Raw genomic sequence first — 24,593 nt, forward strand, 5'->3', positions numbered from 1 at the left:
ATCCAGTTCAGAATATCTTCTGACATTTAGGATATAAGATGTGATTTCTACTGATGTGTTGACGTTATTAATATGGCCTAAGTTTTAAGATAATTTTTTTCCTATGGCACAAAACTAATCAGCTGCCATATATTCACCAATGCAAGCAGGTAGTTTAAATTTTTAAAATATGAAGTTGATTTTATTACAATTTTCATTCACTTAAGAAATAAAAATTTGTCCGGGTGCGGTGGCTCAAGCCTGTAATCCCAGCACTTTGGGAGGCCGAGGCGGGTGGATCACAAGGTCAAGAGATCGAGACCATCCTGGTCAACATGGTGAAACCCCGTCTCTACTAAAAATACAAAAAAAATTAGCTGGGCATGGTGGTGCGTGCCTGTAATCCCAGCTACTCAGGAGGCTGAGGCAGGAGAATTGCCTGAACCCAGGAGGTGGAGGTTGCGGTGAGCCGAGATCGCACCATTGCACTCCAGCCTGGGTAACAAGAGCGAAACTCCGTCTCAAAAAAAAAAAAAAAAAAAAAAAAAAAAGAAAGAAAGAAATAAAAATTCCATTTCAATGAAAAAGTTAGTTCTTGAAACTTGCCTGCTATGGTATTAAGGAGTTGTGTTTGCCTGAACTTTTAAACAGGTATCAGTGTATTCTTAAATAAAGCTTGCAAAATCAGATTTTCTCCAGAGCGACGTAAGACTTAGCATCATTTTTATACCTGAAGCGTAATATTCTTAAATGAACAGTGTACATGGGCAGCTGAATATGCATTCTAACTAGGAGAGTAATAGTGACATTGATAAGTAAAAACCTAATGAACTACATTATTTTTCTTGTTTCCTGTCACCTAGCACAAAAAAAGTTTCATCCGCAAAGAAGACTGTTAGCACATTATCTGTTGCAGTTGTTTTTGGAATTACCTGGATTCTGGCATATCTGATGTTAATTAATGATGATAGCATCAGGATTGTCTTCAGCTACATATTCTGCCTTTTCAACACTACCCAGGTATGGTGTGGATTAGTTTGAAAGTAGCAGAACACGTAGTGGTGGAGATGATATTACCTTGACCCCATTGCTTAGTTACCTTTAAGAGAGTATTTTTAACAAATCTAGTGGTACATAGTAGGTGGGTATATTTATGAAGTAAAAGAGATATTTCAATCTTGGCAAAAATGTTTAATAATCACAGCAGGGTAAATGGAGTACCATCACCTCAAGCATTTACCCTTTTTTTGTGTGTTATAAACAATCCAGTTATACTCTTATTTAAAAATGGACAATTAAATTATCACTGACTATAGTCACTCTTCTGTGCTGTCAAATACTAGATCCTATTCATTCTAACTATGTGTTTGTACTCATACCCATGAACCATTCCCACTTTCCACTCTGCCTGCCCACTATCATTTCTAGCTTCTGGTAACAATCATTCTACTCTCTAGCTCCGTGATTTCAATTATTTTAAGTTCTTTAGCTTCCACAAATAAGTGAGAATATGCAAAGTTTGTCTTTCTGTGACTGGTGTTATTTCACTTAACATGATAACCTCCAGTTCCATCCATGTTATTACAAATGACAGCATCTCATTCATTTTTGTGGCTGAATAGTACTCCATTGTGTATATGTACTGCATTATCTCTATTCATTTGTCTGTTGGTGGATACTTTGTTTGCTTCCAAATCTTGGTTATTATGAATAGTGCTGTGAAAAACATGGGAGTGCAGATGTCTCTTCGATATGCTGATTTCCTTCCTTTTGGATATATATCTAGCAGTGGGATTACTGGATCATATGGTAGTTCAATTTTTGTTTTTTGAGGAGCATTCACGACTGTTCCCTATAGTGGTTGTACTAATTTACACTCCCACTAAGCGTGTATGAGGGTTCTCTTTTTTCCACATCCTCACCAGCATTTGCTATTGCCTGCCTTTGGATAACAGCCATTTTAATCTGGGCAAGATGATATCTCATAGTTTTATTTGCATTTCATGACCAATGATGTTGAGTACCTTTTCATTTACCCGTTTGCCATTTTTATGTCTTCTTTTGAGAAATGTCTATTCAGATCTTTTGCCCATTTTTAACTGGTTTATTGGATTTCTTTCCTATAGAATTGTTTCATCTTCCTGCATATTCTGGTTATTAATCAGATGGATAGTTCACAAATGTTTTCTCCCATCCTATGGGTTGTCTCTTCACTTTGTTGACTATTTCCTTTGCTATGCAGAAGCTTTTTAACTTGACGTGATCCTATTTGCCGATTTTTACTTTGGTTGTCTGCACTTGTGGGGTGTTACTCCAGATATCTTAGCCCAGTCCCATGTCTTGGAGTTTTCTCCCGATGTTTGCTTTTAGTAGTTTCATAGCTTGAAATCTTAGATGTAAGTCTTAATCCATTTCAATTTGATTTTTGTATATGATGAGAGATAAGGGTCTCATTTTCATTCTTCTGCATATGGGTATGCAGTTTTCCCAGCACCATTTACTGAAGAGACTGTCCTTTCCACAGTGTATGTTCTTGGCATCTTTGTCAAAAATGAGTTCACTGTAGCTGTATGGTTTTGTTTCTGGGTCCTCTATTCTGTTTCATTGGTTGATGTGTCTGTTTTTATGCCAATACCACACTATTTTCATTACTATGGCTCTGTAGTATAATTTGAAGTCAAAGAATGTGATTTCTCCAGTTTTGTTCTTTTTGCTCAGGGTCGTTTTGGCTATTCTAGGTCTTTTGTGGTTACAATAAATTTTAGGATCATTTTTTCTTTTTTTGTGAAGAATGTCATTGGTATTTTGATAGGGATAGCATAGAATCTGTAGATGGATTTGAGTAGTGTGGACATTTTTGAAATACTGATTTTTCAATCCATGAACATGGATTTCCATTTTTTGTGTCCTCTTCAATTTCTTGCATGCAGGTTTTATAGTTTTCATTGTAGAGATCTTTCACTTTTTTGGTTAAGCTAATTCTAAGGTATTGCATTTTATTTGTAGCTATTGTAAATAGGATTACTTTCTTAATTTCTTTTTCAGATTGTTTGCTGTTGGCATATAGAAATGCTGCTGACTTATATATGTTAATTTTGTGTCCTGCAACTTTACTAAATTTTTGAGCTCTAATAATTTTTTTGTGGAGTCTTTAGTTTTTTCCAAATATAAGATCGTATCATTTTGCAAACAAGGATAATTTGATTTCTTCCTTTCCAATTTAGATGTCTTTCATTGCTTTCTCTTACCTAATTGCTCTACCTAGGACTTCCAGTACTATGTTGAATAACAGTAGTGAAAGTGGGCATCCTTGTTGTGTTCCAGACATTAGAGGAAAAACTCTCAGTTTTTCCCCATTCAGCATCATACTAGCTGTGAGTCTGTCATATACAGCTTTTATTGTGTTGAAGTATGTTCCTTCTACCCCTAGTTTTTAAGAGTTTTTTACCCTGAAGCGATGTTGATTTTTTTTTTTTTTAGCATCAATTGAAATGATCCTGTGGGTTTTGTGTTTCATTTTGTTGCTATAATGTATCACATTGATTGATTTGCATATGTAGGACCATCCTTGCATTCCTGGGATAAATCCCACTTTGTCATGATGAATGACCTTTTTAACGCGTTGCTGAATTTGGTTTTCTAGCATTTTGTTGAGGATTTTGCATCAATGTTCATCGGATACATTGGCCTGTAACTCTTTTCTTTCTTCCTTTTTATCTTTCTTTGTTTCTTCCTTTTTGTCTGCCTTTCTTTCTTCTCTCTCTCTCTCTCTCTCTCTCTCTCGCTTGTGCTCTCTCTCTCTCTCTCTCTCACTTTCTCTCTCTCTCTTTCTTTATTTCTTTCTTGTGTCTTTTTCTGGTTTTGGCATCAGGGTAATACTGGCCTCAGAAAATGAGTTTTGAAGTATTCCCTCTGCCTCTATTTTTTTGGAATAGTTTAAGTAGGATTGCTATTAGTTCTTCTTTAAATGTTTGGTAAAATTCAGCGGTAAAGCCACAGGTCTTGGGCTTTTCTTAGCTAGGAAACTTTTATTACAGCTTCAATCTCATTACTTGTTACTGGTCTGTTCAGGTTTTGTATTTCTCCATGGTTCAATCTTGGTAGGTTTTTTGTGTTTGGAAATCTGTCCATTTCTTTTAAGTCTTCCTATTTATTGGTGTATAGTTAGTTGTTCATAGTAGCCACTAATGATCCTTTGAATTTCTGTGGTATCAGTTCCTATGTCACCTTTTTCATCTCTGATGTTATTTATTTGGGTCTTCTCTCCTTTTTTCTTAGTCTGACTAAAGGTTTGTCAATTTTGTTGATCTTTTAAAATAACAACTTTTTGTTTGATTTTTTTTTTATTTCAATTTCACTTATTTCTGCTCTGATCTTTATTATTTATATTCTTCTACTAATTTTGGTTTTGATTTGCTCTTGCTTTTCTAGTTCCTTAAGATGCATCATTAGGTTATTTGAAGCTTTTCTATTTTTTTTTGATGTGGGCAGTTATTGCTATAAATTTTCCTACTACTTTCACTGTATCCCATGAGTTTTGCTGTGTTGTGTTTCCGTTTTTATTTGTTTCAAGACATTTTTAAACTTCCCCCTTAATTTCTTTCTTGACACACTAGTAATTGAGTAGCATATTGTTTAATTTTTATGTGTTTGTATAGTTTCTAAAATATATTTCATTATTGATTGCTAGTTTTATTCCATTGTTGTCAGGGAAGATACTTGATATAATTTCAATTTTTTTGAGTTTTTAAAGATTTGTTTTATGTTTTAACATATGGTCTGTCTTTGAGAATGATCTACATGCTGAGGAGAAGAATATGTATTCTGCAGCCATTGGATGAATGTTCTGTAATTATCTATTAGGTCCATTTAGTGTATAGTGCAGAGTAATTCTGATGTTTCTTTGTTGAACTTCTGTCTGGAAGATCTGTCCGATGCTGAAAATAGGGTGTTGACATCTCTAGCTATTGTCATATTAGTGTATATAATCTCTCATTAGCTCTAATAATATTTTATTTATATATCTTGATGCTCCAGTATTGGGCATGTATATGTTTATAATTGTTATATCCTCTTGCTGAATTGACCCCTTTATATAAAAAATGCAAAAGTACAGTGACCTTTTTTCTTTCTTTTTTATAGTTGTCTTGAAACCTTTTTTTTTTTTTTTTTTGAAGTATAGCTACTTCTGCTCTTTTTTGGTTTCCGTGGAATAATCTTTTTCCATCCATTTATTTTCAGTCTATGTGTGTCTTTGTAGGTGATTTGTTTCTTGTAGGTAACATATCATTGGGCCTTGTTTTTTTTTTCTTCATTCAGCCATTCTGTGCCTTTTGACTGTAGAGTTTAGTCCATTTGTGTTACTGTGTTCTTCCTGCGTTATTGATCCGTAAGGACTTACTTCTGCTATTTTGTTGCTTGTCTTCTGTCTCCTCTTCCTTCTTTTTTGTCTTCCTTTTAGTGAAGGTGGTTTTCTCTGGTGACATATTTTAACTCCTCACTTTTTATTTTTTGTGTGTCTATTGTATGTTTTTTGATTTGAGGTTACCACAAGGCTTGCAAATAATATAATTTTATAAATTATAAATTATATTTAAAAATTATATAAAATATAATACTATAACATAACCCATTATTTTAAGCTGATGATAACACTGATTACATAAACTAATGAACAAGCAAAGAGAAAACTAATAAAAACTCTATAACTTTTGTTTTTCCTTTTTATATCTTATACTGTCTTGAATAGTTGTTATAATTATTTTGATAGGTTCATCTTTTAATCTTTCTGTTCAAGATATAAGTAGTTTGCACACCACAATTATAGTATTATACTATTCTATTTTTTTTCTGTGTACTTACTAATAACAGTGTGCTTTGTACTTTAAGATAATCTCTTATTGCTCATTAATACCCTTTTCTTTCAGATTAAAGAACTCCTTTTAGCATTTCTTGTAGGACAGGTCTAGTGTAGACAAAATCCCTCAGCTTTTGTTTGTCTGGGAAAGTTTGTATTTGTATTTCTCCTTCGTGTTTGAAGGATATTTTCACTTTTAGCTATTTTAGGCTAAAAGTTTTTTCCTTCATCGTTTTAATATGTCATGTAACTCTCTCTTGTGCTGTAAGGGTTCCACTGAGAAGGCTGCTACCAGACAAATTGAGGCTCCTTTGTATATTATTTCTTTTCTCTTGCTGTTTTTAGGATACTTTATTCATTCTTGACCTTTGGGAATTTTATTATTGTATTGTATTGAAGTTGGATTACTGGGATTTGATCTTCTTGGTGTGCTACAACCTTCTTGTACTTGAGTACTGTTATCTTTCTCTAGGTTTGGGAAATTCTCTGTTATTATTTATTTGAATAAACTTTCTACACCGATCTCTCTACCTCCTTTTTCAGGCTAATAACTCTTATATTTTTCCTTTGGGGATATTTTCTAGATCTTGTAGGCATGCATCATTAATTTTTATTCTTTTTTCTTCACTATCTGCCTTCTCTGCCAATTAAAAAATTAAAATTCCACTTTACATCTAACCACCACTTTGGCTTTGAAGCTGCCACCTAATATTGACACTTTGTAGATGTAGTATGACTATTTTTTTTTTTTTTTGAGACAGATTCTTGCTTTGTTGCCCAGGCTGGAGTGCAGTAGCATGATCTCAGCTCACTGCAACCTCTGCCTCCCTGGTTCAAGCAATTCTCCTGCCTTAGCCTCTCTAGTAGCTGGGACTACAGGCACGTGCCACCACACCCAGCTAATTTTTTAATCTTAGTAGAGACGGGGTTACACCTTGTTGGTCAGGCTGGTCTTGAACTCCTGACCTCAGGTGATCCCCTTGCCTCGACCTCTCAAAGTGCTGGGATTACAGGTGTGAGCCACTGTGCCCAGCCATAGTATGACTATTTTTATACTTCTCTATCTACTGATGAGGATCCTACTCTTTTAGTGTAAACAGTACCATTGACTTCCAACCAATTAGTTTCGATAACATCCAAAAGAGAGTAATCAACCCAACACTAGCCCCAGTAACCAACACCTTACTGGCCCTATTACTACTAATAATCACATTTTGGCTCCTACAACTTAATACTTATATAGAAAAATCCAACCCTTATGAATGCAGATTTGACCCATAGCCTCTACCCACCTCCACTTTTGCATAAAATTCTTCTTAGTAGCCATTATATTCCTCCTCTTCAACTTAGAGATCACTCTGCTCCCTCCTCTACCATGAGCCCTTCAAACAAACAACCTGACACTAATAATTAGCACAGCCCTTATACTAGTTATCATTTTAATTCTAGGCTTGACTTATGAATGAGGCCAAAAAGGATTAGACTATGTTGAATTGGTAAATAGTTTAAGTCAAAATAAATGATTTCGACTCATTAGATTTTGATCGACCATATTTACTAAATGGCCTCTATATCAATATTATATTATCATATATAACTGCTAGGGGTATTAGTCTATTGATCCCACCTAATAGCATCTCTACTATGATATTATGCCTCGAAGGCATAATACTGTCAATATTTATCATAAATACTCTTATTACTTTAAATATACATTTCATTCTAGCATCCCTCATACCCATCATCCTCCTAGTATTTGCTGCCTGTGAAGCCACAGGGGGCCTTGCCTTCTAGTTTCAATTTCCAGTACATATGACCTACATTATGTAAAAAAATCTAAATTTACTTCAATGCTAAAAGTTATTATTCCAACAATTGTGCTGTTACCAATATGATTCTCTAAAAATTCTGTAATCTGAATCAACGTGGTTATCCACAGCCTACTCATCAGCCTCATCAGCCTACTGTTTTTAACCAATTCAATGATAACCATCCAATTTCTCATGAATTTTCCCTTCTAACCCACTGCTGTCACCCTTTCTAATCTTAGCCTGACTACTGCAAACCAATATCACCTGTCCAGTGAATCACCCCCACGCAAAAAGCTCTGTGTATTTTCAGATAGGCTGTCTTTAAGCTTACTCATTCATTCTTCTACTTGATTAATTCTGCTGTTAAGAGACTCTGATGCATTCTTCAGTATATGTCAGTCGCATTTTTCAGCACCAGAATTCTTTTTAATTGTTTCAATCTCTTTGTTATGTTTATTTGATAGGATTCTGAATTTCTTCTCTGTGTATCTTGAATTTTTGTTGTGCTTCCTCAAATAGCTGTTTTGAATTCCCAGTTTGAAAGGTCACATATCTCTGTCTCTCTAGGATTGGCCACTGGTGCCTTAATTTAATTTAATTATCTATTTTTTTGTGAAGCCATGTTTTTCTGGATGGTCTTGATGCTTGGGTATGTTCATCAGTCTCTGGGCATTGAAGAGTTGGGTGTTTACTGCAGTCTTTACAGTCTAGGCTGGTTTGTGCCTGTTCTTCTTCAGAAGGCTTTCTAGATATCGTAAGGGACTTGAGAGTTGTAATCTAAGTCTTTGGTCACTGCAGCCACGTCTGCGTTAGGGGATACCCCAAGCCCAGTAACCTTGTGGCTCTTTCACACTCATAGAGGAACTGCCTTGGGGGTCTTCGGTAAGATCTGGAAGAATTCCATGGATTACCAGGCAGAGACTGATCTCTTCACCTATTTTCCTCCAAGCAGAGTCTCTCTCTCTCTCTCTCTCTCTCTCTCTCTCTCTCTCTCTCTCTCTGTGCTGAGCTGCCTGAAGCTAGCCAAGGAAGGGGGTGACACAAATACCCTTTTGGCCACCACCACTAGGACTGGACTGGGTTAGAACTACAGCCAGAACAGGGCTGGTTCTCCCCCAAGGCCTGTGGTGACCGCTGTCTGGCTACCACCTATGTTACTCAAGGCTCAAGCGCTCTACAATCAGCCTGTGGTAAATCTAGCCAGGCTTGTGTCCTTCCCTTCAGGGCAATGAGATCCCCCTAGCTCCAAGTGGGTCCAGAGATACCACCTGGGAACCAGGGCCAGTAGTTACGGACCTTAGGAATCTACCTGGTGCTCTATTCTACTGTGGCTGAGCTGGCACACACCCAAACCACAAGACAAAGTCCTTCCCACTCCCCATCCCCCAGCCTTTTCTCAAGCGCAGGAGTCTCTTTCCATGGCCACCACCTCAGGCCTGTGACAAACATCCCCTGGATACCACTGATGTTCACTTAAAGCCCAAGGACTCTTCAGTAAGTTTGTGGTGAGTGCTGCCAGTTTTGAGTGTCTCTCTTTAAGACAGTAGACTCCCCTCTGGCTCAGGGCAGGTCCAGAAATCCTGTCCAGGAGCCAAGGCCTGGAATCAGAGACCCCAAGAGCCTGCTTGGCATTCTACCCCACTGAGGCCAAGCTAGCACCCAAGATGATTTTTTGGTTATTATGATGGTGGTTTTTCTTGGTGAGTAGTTGTTAATTCAGAGTTCCCATGGGAGAATGATTGCTGGCAGCTTCTACTTGGACATCTTGCTCCACCTCTCTCCTCCTTATAATTTTTTTTTTTTTTTTTTTTTTTTGAGATGGAGTTTCACTCCTGTTACCCAGGCTGGAGTGCAATGGCGTGATCTTGGCTCACCACAACCTCTGCCTCCCGGGTTCAGGCAATTCTCCTGCCTCAGCCTCCTGAGTAGCTGTGATTACAGGCACGCGCCACCATGCCCAGCTAATGTTTTGTATTTTTAGTAGAGACGGGGTTTCACCATGTTGACCAAGATGGTCTCGATCTCTTGACCTCGTGATCTACCTGCCTCAGCCTTCCAAAGTGCTGGGATTACAGGTGTAAGCCACTGTGCCTGGCCCTCCTTATAATTTTTAACACAGTTTTGAGGCTGGGCACGGTGGCTCATGCCTATAATCCCAGCACTTGGAGACCAAGGTGGATGGATCACGACTACATGCACCTGTAGTCCCAGCTATCAGGGAGGCTGAGGCAGGAGAATTGCTTGAACCTCAGAGGCAGAGGTTGCGGTGAGCCAAGATCCCACCATTGCACTCCAACCTGGGTAACAAGAGCAAAACTCCATCCAAAAAAAAAAAAAATACAGTTTCTGGGAGGTGAAAGAAAAGCTCTTTATGATTTACCTACTATGTACTTTCCTGAGCTGGATATCAGATAATATAATAACAATAGTGTCGGGCCACTTAAGTCCCTCTTCTCTGACTAGGAGGGATTTTTGTCAAACAGCTGGATTGGGACACATCTTTCCTTTTCTCCTATGGAAGGGTTTTTGGCATCTCCTCACCATGATGCATATAGACAGTGTTACAGTGATTGCTGAAGCTTAGACTTCTGTGGGACTGGCTGAAGATTTTCTTTCAGTTCTTTTAAATTTATTGAGTCTTGTTTTATGGCCCAACCTTTGGTCTATTTTGGTGTATAAAACATTTACTCTGGAAAAAAATGTGTATTCTGTAGTTGTTAAATAAAATGTTCTAAAAAGGTTATGTCAAAGTGATTGTTAATGGCACACACATTTTCTGTCTTTACCAATATTTTTGTCTGATTCTCTCAATTGCCAAAAAGGGTATTAAAATTTCTACCTATGATTGTAAATGTGTGTTTCCTTAATTCTGTCAATTTTTGTGTCACGTTTTGAGGTTCTACTATTAGATGCATATACATTTGTGATTGTATATGCATCTAATAGATGAATTGATAATTTTATCATTTAGATAAAAAGGTTTCTTGTCCTCCAATAATAATTTTATATCCAGCTTTAAGCATATTGATTACCTGATATGTATGTTTTCATCCCTTTGCTCTCAATCTATTTGTGCCTTTATATTTTAAGTGTGTATCAGGTAGACAGCAAATACAAGTCTTACCTTTTCATCCATTTTGGCAATCTCTTTTAATTGAGTGTTTATTCCATTTAGATCTAATGTATTTTTTGATATGGGCTAATTTGTGTCTACCATTTTCCTATTTGTTTTCTGTGGGTATTCTCTTTTTTATTCCTGTTTCTCCTTTTTTGCCTACATTTTGATACATTTAATATTATTAGGATTCTAATTTTAATTTATTTTTTGGTTATTAAGCAATACTTCTTTGCATTTTGGGGTCAATTTAGGGATACATTATACATCCTTAACTTTTCATTGTCAACTCAGAGCTAATATTTTGCTACTTTCTAGTAAAGTCTAAGAATCTTATAACAATATAAGTTCTCTTACCATCCTCTCTTCTCTCATATTTTACCTTTATATATTACATATGCATACATTACAAACCCTACTATGCAATGTTCTTATTTTTGCTTTAAATGCACATATATTTTAAGGAAATTAAGAGAAAAGATTTTTTACATTCAGTCATACAACTATGATCTCTAGTTTCTTCATTTGTTTCTGAAGATCTGAATTTCTGTTTGGTACTGTTTCCCTTCATACTGGAGATATTCCTTTAGAATGTTTTGTAATATATGTCTTCTGGTAACAAATGTCCTGATTTATTTTTATCTAAAATTGACTTTATTTTGCTTTCATTCTTGAAGTATGTTTTTACTGGATATAGAATTCTGGGTTGACAGTTTTTTTTTCCCCTTTTCGTATGAAGAAATAATTTTACAAACTGGCTTCATTTTGTAATGAGACAACCTCAGTTCTTCATATTATTGTTCTCCTGAATGTACTGTGTTATTTTCCTCTGGTTGCTTTAAGATTTTCTCTTTGTCTTTGATATTCAGTATTTTGACCATGATGTAATTAGGTTTTATTTTCTTTGCATTTATTCTGCCCGGGATTGTTGAGTTTCTAGAATCTGTTAATTTATGCCTTTTACCAAATTTGAGAAATATTTCATGATAATCTTTTCAAGTAGTTTTTCTATTTGAATAAAAGGGATTCTGAGAATCTGATTACATATATGTTAGACCACTGATATTGTTCCATAGGTTCCTGAACTCTGTTCATTTTCCTTATTCTTTCCTTTTGCTATTAATTAGACTGGATTACTCTAGTCATATATCTTAAAGGTCATTGGCTTTTTCTTCAATTATCCTCAGTCTACTGTTGAGCTTATCCAGTAATTTCTATTTTAGATGCTATACTTTTTAATTTAAGAATTATTATTTTTATAGTTTTTAATTCTTCTGATATTTCCTAACTTTTTACTTATTAAAAGTGTTGGGGCCCAGCCCTGGCACAGACTGTGGGGGTTGCAAGGGATGGTGAAGACGAAGAAATGAGAAAAGACAAGAGTGTATGAAGTGGGGTCCAGGGGGGCCAATGCGAGTATGGAGGCTGTGAAGGCCCCAAGCTCTGGAGACCCACACCATTTATTGGTGTACAACACAAAGCAAGAATGTGGTAGGATGTGGGGAGAGACAGCTAGAGTGGTTTGGCATTTCCTTTGAGGCATAAAGAATAAATTCTATTCTAGATTTAATCATTAAATAAACTAGAGGGGTCATAGATAGGAGCCAGCAAATCTGGTCACATTCTTGTGCTTCCAAGAGGCGTTCCTCCCTTGAGCCTAGAGTCATGGTGTTCCATGATCTCTTTCTGTGCCAGATAAGCAGGTCATGCCACAACCTTCCAAAAAGTGCCTTTTTCCTTACATACTTAAACATGTTATAATGGCACTTTAATGTTTTTGTCTGCTAAATCTAATATTGGATCATTTCAGTAAGTTTTCTTTGATTTTTCAGTATGGGTCATGTTTTCCTTATTCTTCATGTGTCTAGCAATTTTGATTGTTTCCTAGACAGTAAAAATAATACGCTGTATCAACTCTGTGTGTTTTAATATTCATACTAAGAAGGGCATAGCAGACAATTAACTTGGGTAGGGTAGTCTACTGGCTACTGAAAACTCTGTCTCCCCTTTGGTGAACAGCTTCAATCTCTGTTTAGTCTTTTTAAACGTAGTTGAGCTTAGAGTCTGCCCTATGTATATACAGTTCAAGAGTCAATAATTGATTTAAGTAGAGATTATAAACGGACTCTGAAGCTCCCCCTCTCTGCCTCCTTCAAGAATATTGTGGTTATTCTTCCTTTCTTTCTAGCTGCTGTCATCTCCCTAAACACTGTCCTCTAGTTTCTCAACTTCATAAGACCCCATATTTCAATGCCAGGTTTAGTCACCCTGGCAGGGGCTGAACAAGGTCTGCTTTCGGGCTAAAATATATTAAAAACAAAGTGAAACGAAACAGGAAGCCTACCTAGTATTGGTTCCTTTTTCCAAATGTAAACTCCTCTTCCCATTTTAGACTGTTTTTATTGTCCTCCAGTGTCTTCTGGTCGACTTTTAAAAATATTGTATCCAGATTTTATAGTTGTTATTGTCAAGAGAGTTGATTTAATAGCAGCAGAATTTTATGAAGTGTTTTGTGGCATAATTTTACATCAGACTGAAGATGCTTTTGTTCCTTGAGTCTTATCTCAAGGACATATTTAACCGTAAACCTTTAAGAAATTCAGTTCACACTTTGTTTTAAAAATCTGAAAGTAAGTTATATATTTTTTCTTTTGGAAATAATTCTACAAAGGTGAACATTTGGATTCTGGTCACCTCCTGATTTTATCATCATAAAAATAGTGATGAAGATAAACCAAAATGGTGGATAAAAATAAATTTGTTTGACTTTGGAGAGTTTTTTAAAAAAATCTTTGTAGTTATGTATTATGTGTGATGAATGTCAAGACCTTAAAAACAAAGATGCATTATTGAAAGACATTTTTTTTGAGATGGTCTCACTCTGTCACCCAGACTGGAGTGCAATGGCATGATCTCAGCTCACAGCAACTTCCACCCCCTGGGTTTAAGCAATTGTTGTGCCTCAGCCTTCTGACTGCCTGGGATTACAGGTGTGTGCCAGCATGCCTGGCTAATTTATGTATATTCAGTAGAGACAGGGTTTTGTTTTTGTTTTTGTTTTTGTTTTGAGATGGAGTCTTACTCTGACACCCAGGTTGGAGTGCAGTGGCACGATCTTGACTCACTGCAACATCTGCCTCCTGGGTTCAAGTGATTCTCCTGCCTGAGCCTCCTGAGTAGCTGGGATTATAGGTACCCACCACTATGCCCAGCTGACTTTTTGTATTTTTACTAGAGACAGGGTTTCACCATGTTGGCCAGGCTGGTCTCAAAATCCTGGCCTTGTGATCCACCTGCCTCAGTCTCCCAAAGTGCTGGAATCGCAGGTGTGAGTCACCACGCCCGGTGAGACAGGGTTTTACCATGTTGGCCAGGCTGGTCTTGAACTCCTGACTTCATGATCCACTGGCCTCAGACTCCCAAAGTTCTGGGATTACAGGCATGAGCCACAGCACCGGACTTTGAAAGACATTTTGAAATCAGAATTTCTCTTTACGTTCCTTACTCTGTGGCTCCTCCCATAGTGAACGTTGCTCTTTACTCTGATGAAAGAGCAATGAAACTACTAAATGGACTTTACTCTCTTTAGTATGGAAGCATGTCTTCTCTAAGCCGGCAGAATTAATTGTACTTCAGTAGAATGAAAATACTTCTCCCCTTAAAGTACTCACACCCCACCAGGATCATCTGTATGAACAAGCATTACCACTAAACAAACATTACCGTTTCCCTGCACAGGGCAAGGAAAGGAGCCCTTTTCTGAAAGCTCACTGCTGAAACTCCAGACCATGAACCCTAAAGGCAAGGAAATAACTCAAAGAATCCACAAGACTGTTAGAACTTTTTGAGAATTTTCCGTTTCGATATTTATTGAGATTACTTCCTAATGATGGCAGCAGCAGCCTCTCTGAAGCGGCTGCTGCCATGACTCCGGCTGCAAGGAGGTACAGGCACGAGGTCCTCATGTGAAGCAGGCAGTCCCCAGAGCCTGCCCCAGAGAGCCTCCTGGGAGTCCACTGTCCTGGGAGCCCATCCCTGGTTGCTGCTGTGATGGGGCCGAGCCCAGCCACCCATCAGCGGGAGAGCAGTGTAGTTGAGCACGGGAGAGCAAGCAGAGAGGGGTCCCAAGGTGGAACTGGGCCCAGGGCAGTGCCACACTTGCACGTGGAATATGGTGGAAGGCCTAACATACAGAACTGGGGTCATGCTTCAGGGGTCTGGGGTGGGAAGTGGGAGCAGTGCCCGTTTTGAGGACCCAGCCGGCAATGTGGCCACTATACCCAGCCCACCGAACAGCACCAAGTTCCTGTGCCTTGGGAACAGTCTCTGCTCTGGGTCACCCGAGGCTGTGTCCTCAGGATCTGTTCCACATCAAGGTGACTGCCGAGCCTGACATTCCCAATGGGCCCAGGGCCCATGATCTGCTCCTGGAGGTGGCCCCCAGGCAGGGCCATGAGCCAGGCAGAGGGGGCCCCAGGCTGTCCCTGAGTTGTTGAGGCCACAGGAAGAACGCACAGTGATGTCACCCCTGACTTGGACGCTGGCCCAGGCCCAGCAAGGATCTGGAGCTCCCACCCCAGGCTGTGAGGATGCTTGGCCAGGGCTGCACGCTCAACTTGGGACACGTGGGAGCCCCACCTCTTCTCAGTCGGCAGGGTGGGAACTCCCTGCGTGCAGCTGCAGCTGCTCTGTCGCAGCTGCTGACTGAGAAAGACCCCCTCTGCCTGGGTGCAATGAATAGAGGCAGGAGGCAGACAGGCTCTTGGGTGGAAGGCGGTGGGTCTCTGGTGAAGCTCTACTTTAAAGCCAGGAAGGGCCTGAAGCCTGGGGCCGAGCTGCCAGTCCCATGGACTGAAAGGGGAGCATATGTTTTTCCCTGGGCCTGCCAATGACTACCCATGGACCAATCAGCACTCACTTCCTCCCCACTGAGGCCCATAAAACCCCCTGGACTCAGCCAGCCTCAAGGAGAGGACAGAGAGAGGATGGGATGACCTACTGAGGCAAGCAGCTAGCCTCTCTGCTGAGAGCTGAACACTCATCGGAACACTGGCTGTGGAGAGGAGCTACCCACTGCAGGTGTCCTTTGAGCTATTCTGTCATTCAGTAAAGCTCCTTTTCGTCCTGCTCACCCTCCACTTGTCTTTGTACCTCATTCTTCCTGGATGCGGGACAAGAACTAGGGACCCACCAGAATGGCGGGCCTAAAAGAGGTGTAACACAAACAGGGCAGGGTTGAAACATGCCCATGCTCTCCACATTGTGGGCAACGAGAAGAGAAGTGAGAAGAGCTGTGGCCCTTCAGGGACCCCAGACCTAGGACCTGAGCCAGGGTGACACCCTCTTTAGGGCTCTGAGGTTCCTGGTGTCTCCAAGCTTCTGGTGTCACTGGGTTCCCTGGTGTTAGCCATAGAAGCTGCTTATGGTACACCTGGTCCAGCTGCACTCTTGCAGAAAGATGGTGCTTGTGCCAGTGACTGCAGCTGCCTGCCCCACTGCAGCTGGCACACCTGGCTGTGCACAGTGGCGGGAACCCATGCTTGCTTATGCATACTTCATCACTCCACACCTGGCTCGTCCTTGGCAGGTGTGGATTCAGGCCGGTAGTGTAAGCCAAGCACAGCCTGCCAGGCGGAGTGGGCGGAAAGAGCCCAGTGGGCCAGAGCTAAACTTGGGCAAAGGTGCCACTGGCCACAGAGATTTCTGGCTGGCAAAACAACACCCCAAGGATCTCATAATACTAACAATACTTTTTTAAGGTGCTTGTTATCTTCAGTTCTCAAATTCGTTTTTAATAAAACTTAATTTGCCTTTAATTTGTTCATCAAAAGCTGAAAGAAACTTGTAAAACTTCCTTTTATTGTTATTTTTCAATTAATTTTTCTTATGACTGTTTTAGCAGTTGGTCTTTATACAATTCAATGCGGTACTACCATGTTCCTGGAAATTTATGGATATGCTGTTTAATATATCTATGGAGCATTATACCTTTCAGCAATGTAACAAGTCACTCAGTTCCAGTTTATCTTGTAATCTGATTTTCCATGTATCAATGTAGCAAACTTCAAGTTTGTTTCTATTTGCTTTTTTGACTTATTTCTTTTCAGACCGTGCCTACATTTGTATGTTTTTGATAATTTTCTCAGAGTTTATCCATTTTATCTGTTTATTTATTCATTTTATTATTATTATACTTTAAGTTCTGGGGTACATGTGCAGAACGTGCAGGTTTGTTACACAGGTATACACGTGCCATGGTGGTTTGCTGCACCCATCAACCCGTCATCTACATTAGGTATTTCTCCTAATGCTATTTTGCCTCTAGCTCCCCACCCCCAACAGGTCCTGGTGTATGATGCTCTCCTTTTTTCTGCCCCTGTGTTCTCATTGTTCAACTCTCACTTACGAGTGAGAACATGTGGTGTTTGATTTTCCGTTCTTGTGTTAGTTTGCTGAGAATAATGGTTTCCAGCTTCATCCATGTCCCTGCAAAGGACATGAACTCATCCTTTTTTATGGCTGCATAGTATTCCATGATGTATATGTGCCACATTTTCTTTATCCAGTCTATCACTGCTGAGCATTTGGGTTGGTTCCAATCCTTTGCTATTGTGAACTGTGCCTCAATAAACATATGTATGCCTGTGTCTTTATAATAGAATGATTTATAATCCTTTAGGTATATGCCCAGTAATGGGATTGTTGGGTCAAATAGTATTTCTGGTTCTAGATCCTTGAGGAATCACCACATTGTCTTCCACTGTGGTTGAACTAATTTTCATTCCTACCAGCAGTGTAAAAGTGTTCTTATTTCTCTACATCCTCTCCAGCATCTGTCGTTGCCTGACTTTTTAATAATCACCATTCTGACTGGTGTGAGATGATATCTCTTTGTGGTTTTGATTTGCATTTCTCTAATGATCAGTGTGATGTTGAGCTTTTTTTTCATGTGTTTTTTGGCTGCATAAATGTCTTCTTTTGAGAAGTATCTGTTCATATCCTTCACCCACTTTTTGATGGGGTTGGGTTTTTTTCTTGTAAATTTGTTTAAGTTCTTTGTAGATTCTGCATATTAGCGTTTTGTCAGATGGATAGATTGCAAAAATCTTCTCCCATTCTGTAGGTTGCCTGTTCACTCTGATGATAGTTTCTTTTGTACTGCAGAAGCTCTTTAATTAGGTCCAGTTGTCAATTTTGGCTTCTGCTGCCAGTGCTTTTGGTGTTTTAGTCATGAAGTCTTTGCTCATGCTTATGTCCTGAATGGTATTGCCTAGGTTTCCTTCTAGGGTTTTCATGATTTTAGGTTTTACATTTAAGTCTTTAATCCATCTTGAGTTAATTATTTTTGTATAAGGTATAAGGAAGGGGTCCAGTTTTAGTTTTCTGCAAATGGCTAGCCAGTTTTCTCAACATCATTTATTAAATAAGGAATCTTTTCTCCACTGCTTTTTTTGGGTCAGGTTTGTCAAAGATCAGATGGTTGTGGATGTGAGGTGTTATTTCTGAGGTCTCTGTTCTGTTCCATTAGTCTATATATCTATTTTGGTACCAGTACCATGCTGTTTTGGTTACTGTAGCTTTGTAGTATAGCTTGAAGTCAGGTAGTGAGGTGCCTCCAACTTTGTTCTTTTTACTTAGGATTGCCTTGGCTATACAGGATCTTTTTTCACTCCATATGAAGTAAGTAGGTTTTTCTAATTCTGTGAAGAAAGTCAGTGGTAGTTTGATAGGAATAGCATTGAATCTATAAATTGTTTTGGGCAGTACGGCCATTATCACAATACTGATTTCTCCTATCCATGAGCACGGAATGCTTTTCCATTTGTTTGTGTCCTCTCTTACTTCCTTGAGCAGTGGTATGTAGTTCTCCTTGAAGAGGTCCTTTACATCCCTTTTAAGTTATATTCCTAGGTATTTTATTCTCTTTGTAGTAATTGTGAATGGGAGTTCACTCTTGATTTGGCTCTCTGTTTGTCTATTATTGGTGTATAGGAATGCTTGTGGTTATTGCACATTGATTTTGTATTCTGAGACTTTGCTCAAGTTGTTTATCAGCTTAAGTAGATTTTGGGCTGAGACAATGGGGTTTTCTAAATATACAGTCATGTCACCTGCAAACAGAGACAATCTGACTTCCTGTCTTCCTGTTTGAATACCTTTATTTCTTTCTCTTGCCTGATTGCCCTGGCCATAACTTCCGATAATATGTTGAGCAGGAGTGGAGAGAGAGGGCATCCTTGTCTTGTGCCGGTTTTCAAAGGGAATGCTTCCAGCTTTTGCCCATTCAGTATGATATTGACTGTGGGTTTGTCATAGACAGCTTTTATTATTTTGTGATACATTCCATCGATACCTAGTTTACTGAGAGGTTTTAGCATGAAGTAGTGTTTAATTTAACGAAGGCTTTTTCTGCATCTATTAAGATGATCTCATGTGGTTTTTGTCATTGGTTGTGTTTATGTGATGGATTACGTTTATTGATTTGCATATGTTGAACCAGCCTGGCATCCCAGGAATGAAACCGACTTGATTGTGGGGGATAAGCTTTTTGAGGTGCTGCTTGATTTGGTGTGCCAGTATTTTATCGAGGATTTTAGCATCAGTATTCATCAGGGATATTGGCTTGACATTTTCTTCTTTTGTTATGTCTCTGTCAGGTTTTGCTATCAGAATGATGCTGGCTTCATAAAATGAGTTAGGGAGGAGTCCCTCTTTTTGTATTGTTTAGTATAGTTTCAGAAGGAATGGTACCAGCTCCACTTTGTACTTCCGGTAGACTTCAGCTGTGAATCCGTGTGGTCCTGGGCTTTTTCTGGTTGGTAGGCTACTTATTACTGCCTCAATTTCAGAACTTGTTATTGGTCTATTCAGGGATTCGACGTCTTCATGGTTTAGTCTTGGGAGCGTGTATGTGTCCAGGAATTTGTCCATTTCTTCTAGATTTTCTGGTTTATTTGCATAGAGGTGTTTATAGTATTCTCTGATGGTAGTTAGTATTTGTGTGGAATCAGTGGTGATACCCCATTTATCATTTTTATTGTGTCTATTTGATTCTTCTCTCTTTTCTTCTTTGATAGCCTTGCTAGCAACTATTAAATAGACTGGCTAGTGGTCTATATATGTTGTTGAACTTTTCAGAAAACAAGCTTCTGGATTCATTGATTTTTTTTGATGGGCAAATCTCTTTTTAATTGCAAAAGATTTCATTTATAGCACATTCAATAATGAACCAAGAGGAGAGTAGCTGACTTTGGAACGTATGAATATATAAAACTCCCTTGCAGTTCAGGTAGTCAAGATAATAAGTGCATATGAGGAAATCAACCTTCATTTTTCTGAAAACGTTTGCATTTTAAAAGGTGACTAGGCATACTTGGAAGTTCAAAGCAGTAGAATGTACCTTGCAGGGAAAGGAGGAGGAAAACCCTTTTTCCATGTTGTTAGGCAAATGTGTATCAAATATATCCCAATTCCACTTGATAAAGTCAGTTGGATGACCTCCTTGAACCAGGCTAGGGCAGAACACTTAGCAAAAGCAGGCCCTGGGTAGGGATGTGAAATCCAGGAGAGGAGCACCAGATCCCATGCATGCCAGACACACCTGTCCCACCCTCTAACACAGACGAGGCACGTCGCCCCATGTCCCTGGACCTGGATACGCAAGAACAGTCATCAGATGGTTACTGCTCCCACGGCCTAGCGCTTTCTAATAGTTTAATTTCGGCCATGGAGAAAAATCCTTTAGCACCAAATGCAAACTTAAGTCAGAAGGGATGCTATGGCGGAAGTTCTTGTAATACAATATCAGGACTTCTGTTTACCTAAATAGAACAATGATTGCACAGTTGACATTCCTGTTTTCATAAGGTTTTGTTCCCTACACTGGAATGGCTTAAGAAAAAGTTGTCTATTTTTGGTTTTATTTTACACTTTCAAAATAGAGGGAACAGAGAGAAAAAAATGTGACTAACTGTCCAACTTTGGGGTCCAGCAGGTACAAAAGTAAACTTCTCTGACTCTGGATCCGTCAGATTTGGGGGAAGATTCAGTGCCTAGGGAAGGTTAGTGAAGCCCATTACACCCTGGATCCTACAGAAAGAATTCTATGGCTCATCTATCACAGTGTTCTAGTAAAGCATATGCTAAAAAGTACAGGTTTCAACCTAACATCTAAATTTTAAAAAGTGGCATTTCAGCAACAAGCTCCAAGAGCTCACCGCAAAATTGAAATAACAGAACTATTGCTCAGATGTCGAAAAAGTCAAGCTGCTGCCCTCAGCTCCGCCCACTTGGAGGCTTAGGCAGACACGGAAGGTGGCGGAGGCTCCTTGGTAGCACCATTCACGGTGGCATCATCATACGGGGGTAGCAGCACCATGTTGTCATTGCTGGTAACCAGGACACCGGAGGACTTCCTGCCATTGATGTATGGATAGCAGTTCCAAACACAGCTAATCAAGTAACGCTGAAAAGTCAAGGTAATGCTAATAATCAGAAGAATAAAAAGGACCAAACAGGTAGGATTCGCTGAGATGACATCATTCTGTAAGGAAAATGAGGGGGCAGTTGTCCTATGTATTCCCGAATGGAGTTTGGATACACAAGCGCAGTGATTGCAACCAAGGTGTTCAGGGCAAAACCAAAGATCTGGACACAGAAGAATGGGATGATCCAGGCTGCGTGTGGCTTGTATGCCCCTAAGTAGCCGTAGCACATGGCAGAATCATGAGAAGAGAAATCGCAACGGCAATGCACATGTTGGCATCATCCGTGAACTCAAAGTCACCGCCCAGTTCAGAACTGGCGAAGTCATACTGATCTGATCAGCTAGAGCATTCAATAAAACCAACAGTACCAGGCGCTGATGACCAGGTACCAGGTGCCGTGTCAGTGTGGACAGGGCCGCACGGGCAGCAGCTGTTGGAGTAGAACCGTGTCCAGGGCGCGACCATCTTCATCGCGGTGGGAGCGGTGGCGCCAACGTGCGCCCAAGTTTTCAGGAGCTTTGATGGGCTCGTCGGGACCCGCTGGGCCGCTGCTGCCGCCTCCTCGACCGCTCAGGGTTCCGGCCCACTGGCCCGTGCGCCCGCAGGCCTCCCTTCTGGATCCCCCAGAGCTGCGAGGGGCTACCGCCCCGGGACCCTGCGATCTGAAGGCGGCAGCGGCCTCATTGATTTTTTTAAGGGTATTTCCTATCTCCTTCAGTTCTGCTCTGATCTTAGTTATTTCTCCTCTTCTGCTAGCTTTTGAATTTGTTTGCTCTTTTTTTTTTTTTTTTTTTTTTTCTGAGACGGAGTTTCGCTCTTGTTACCCAGGCTGGAGTGCAATGGCGCGATCTCGGCTCACCGCAACCTCCGCCTCCTGGGTTCAGGCAATTCTCCTGCCTCAGCCTCCTGAGTAGCTGGGATTACAGGCACGCGCCACCATGCCCAGCTAATTTTTTGTATTTTTAGTAGAGACGAGGTTTCACCATGTTGACCAGGATGGTCTCGATCTCTTGACCTCGTGATCTACCCGCCTCGGCCTCCCAAAGTGCTGGGATTACAGGCGTGAGCCATCGTGCCCGGCCTGAATTTGTTTGCTCTTGCTTCTCTAGTTCTTTTAAGTGTGATGTTAGGGTGTCGATTTTAGATCCTTCCTGATTTCTCTTGCGGGCATTTAGTGCTATAAATGCCCCTCGAAACACTGCTTTGGGTGTGTTCCAGAGATTCTGGTACCTTGTGTCTTTATTCTCATTGGTTTCAAAGAACTTATTTATTTCTGCCTCAGTTTCATTATGTACCCAGTAGTGATTCAGGGGCAGGTTGTTCAGTTTCCATGTAGTTGTGTGGTTTTGAGTGAGTTTCTGAATCCTGAGTTCTAATTTGATTGCACTGTGGTCTGAGAGACTGTTTGTTATGATTTCCATTCTTTTGCATTTGCTGAGGAGTGATTTACTTCCAATTATGTGGTCAATTTTAGAATCAGTGCGATATGGTGTTGAGAAGAATGTATGTTCTGTTGATTTGGGGTGGAGAGTTCTGGAAATGTCTATTAGGTCCACTTGGTCTGGTTATGAGTTCAAGTCCTGAACATCCGTGTTAATTTTCTGTCTCGTTGATCTGTCTAATATTGACAGTGGGGTGTTAAAGTCTCCCACTACTGTGTGGGAGTCTAAGTTTCTTTGTGGGTCTTTAAGAATTCGCTTTATGAATCTGGGGCCTCCTGTATTGGGTGCATCTACATTTAGGATACTTAGCTCTTCTTGTTGCACTGATCCTTTTACCGTGATGTAATGCCCTTGTCTTTGTTTACCTTTGTTGGTTTAAAGTCTGTTTTATCAGAGACTAGGATTGCAATCCCTGCTTTTTTTTTTCTTTCTTTTAATTTGCTTAGTAAATCTTCCTTCATCCCTTTATTTTGAGGCTATTTGTGTCTGTGCACGTGAGATGTGTCTCCTGAATACAGCACACTGATGGGTCTTGACTCTTTATCCAATTTGCCAGTCTGAGTCTTTTAATTGGGGCGTTTAGCTCATTTACATTTAAGGTTAATATTGTTATGTGTGAATTCGATCCTGTCATTATGATGCTAGCTGGTTATTTTGCCCATTAATTCATTCAGTGTCTTCACAGTGTCAATGGTCTTTACAATCTGGTATGTTTTTGCAGTGTCTGGTACCAGTTTTTCCTTTCCATGTTTAGTACTTCCTTCATGAACTCTTGTATGGCAGGCCTGGTGGTGACAAAATCTCTCAGCATTTGCTTGTCTGTAAGGGATTTTATTTCTCCTTCACTTATGAAGTTTAGTTTGGCTGTATATGAAATTTTGGTTTGAAAATTCTCTTCTGTAACAGTGTTGAATATTGGCCACCACTCTCTTCTGGCTTGTAGAGTTTCTTCAGAGAGATCCACTGTTAGTCTGATGGGCTTCCCTTTGTGGGTAATCCACCCTTTATATCTGGCTGCCCTTAGCATTTTTTCCTTCATTTCAACCCTGGTGAATCTGATGATTATGTGCCTTGGGGTTGCTCTTCTTGAGGAGTATCTTTGTGGTGTTTTCTGCATTTCCTGAATTTGATTGTTGGCCTGCCTTGCTAGGTTGGGTAAGTTCTCCTGGATAACATCCTGAAGAGTGTTTTCCAACTTGCTTCCATTCTCCCTATCACTTTCAGGTCCTGCAGTCAAATGTAGGTTTGGTCTTTTCACATAGTCCCATATTTCTTGGAGGCTTTGTTCATTTCTTTTCATTCTTTTTTCTCTAATCTTGTCTTCATCCTTTATTTCATTAAGTTCATCTTCAATCTCTGATATCCTTTCTTCTTCTTGATCAATTTGGCTATTGATACTTGTGTATGTGTGGTGAAGTTCTCGTGCTGTGTTTTTCAGCTCCATCAGGTCATTTATATTCTTCTCCAAACTGGTTATTCTAGTCAGCAGTTCCTCTAATCTTTTTTCAAGTTCTTAGCTTCCTTGCACAGGGTTAGAACATGTTCTTTTAGCTCAGAGGAGTTTGTTATTACCCACCTTCTGAAGCTTACTTCTGTCAATTTGTGAAACTCATTTTCTGTCCAGTTTTGTTCCCTTGCGGGTGAGGAGTTGTAATCTTTTGGAGGAGAAGAGGTGTTCTGGTTTTTGGAATTTTCAGCCTTTTCCCGCTGGTTTTTTCTCATCTTTCTGGATTTATCTTCCTTTGGTCTTTGGTGCTGGTGAACTTTGGATGGGGTTTCTGTGTGGACGTCCTTTTTGTTGATCTTGATACTAATCCTTTCTCTTTGTTAGTTTTCCATCTAGCAGTCAGGCCTCTCTGCTGCAGGTCTGCTGGAGTTTGCTGGAGGTCCACTCCAGAACTT

At 39.8% G+C, this 24,593-nt stretch overlaps 1 protein-coding gene and 1 pseudogene across 4 annotated transcripts in view; one reads left to right on the forward strand and one right to left on the reverse strand.

The window, feature by feature from the left end:
* ADGRG7 (adhesion G protein-coupled receptor G7) overlaps nt 1-24,593 on the forward strand; it is an 87,299-nt gene that overhangs the window by 53,534 nt on the left and 9,172 nt on the right. For all 4 annotated transcript variants that reach the window (XM_039477394.2, XM_074403555.1, XM_074403557.1 and 1 more), the window contains one exon: nt 843-999. In XM_039477394.2, the coding sequence (XP_039333328.2) occupies nt 843-999 (157 nt within the window). The remainder of the gene's footprint in view (nt 1-842; nt 1,000-24,593) is intronic.
* Nucleotides 21,036-21,735, reverse strand: LOC104650167 (lysosomal-associated transmembrane protein 4B pseudogene; annotated as a pseudogene).

Source organism: Saimiri boliviensis, chromosome 8, assembly GCF_048565385.1.
Source record: "Saimiri boliviensis isolate mSaiBol1 chromosome 8, mSaiBol1.pri, whole genome shotgun sequence".
In the NCBI taxonomy this organism is placed as follows: domain Eukaryota; kingdom Metazoa; phylum Chordata; class Mammalia; order Primates; family Cebidae; genus Saimiri; species Saimiri boliviensis.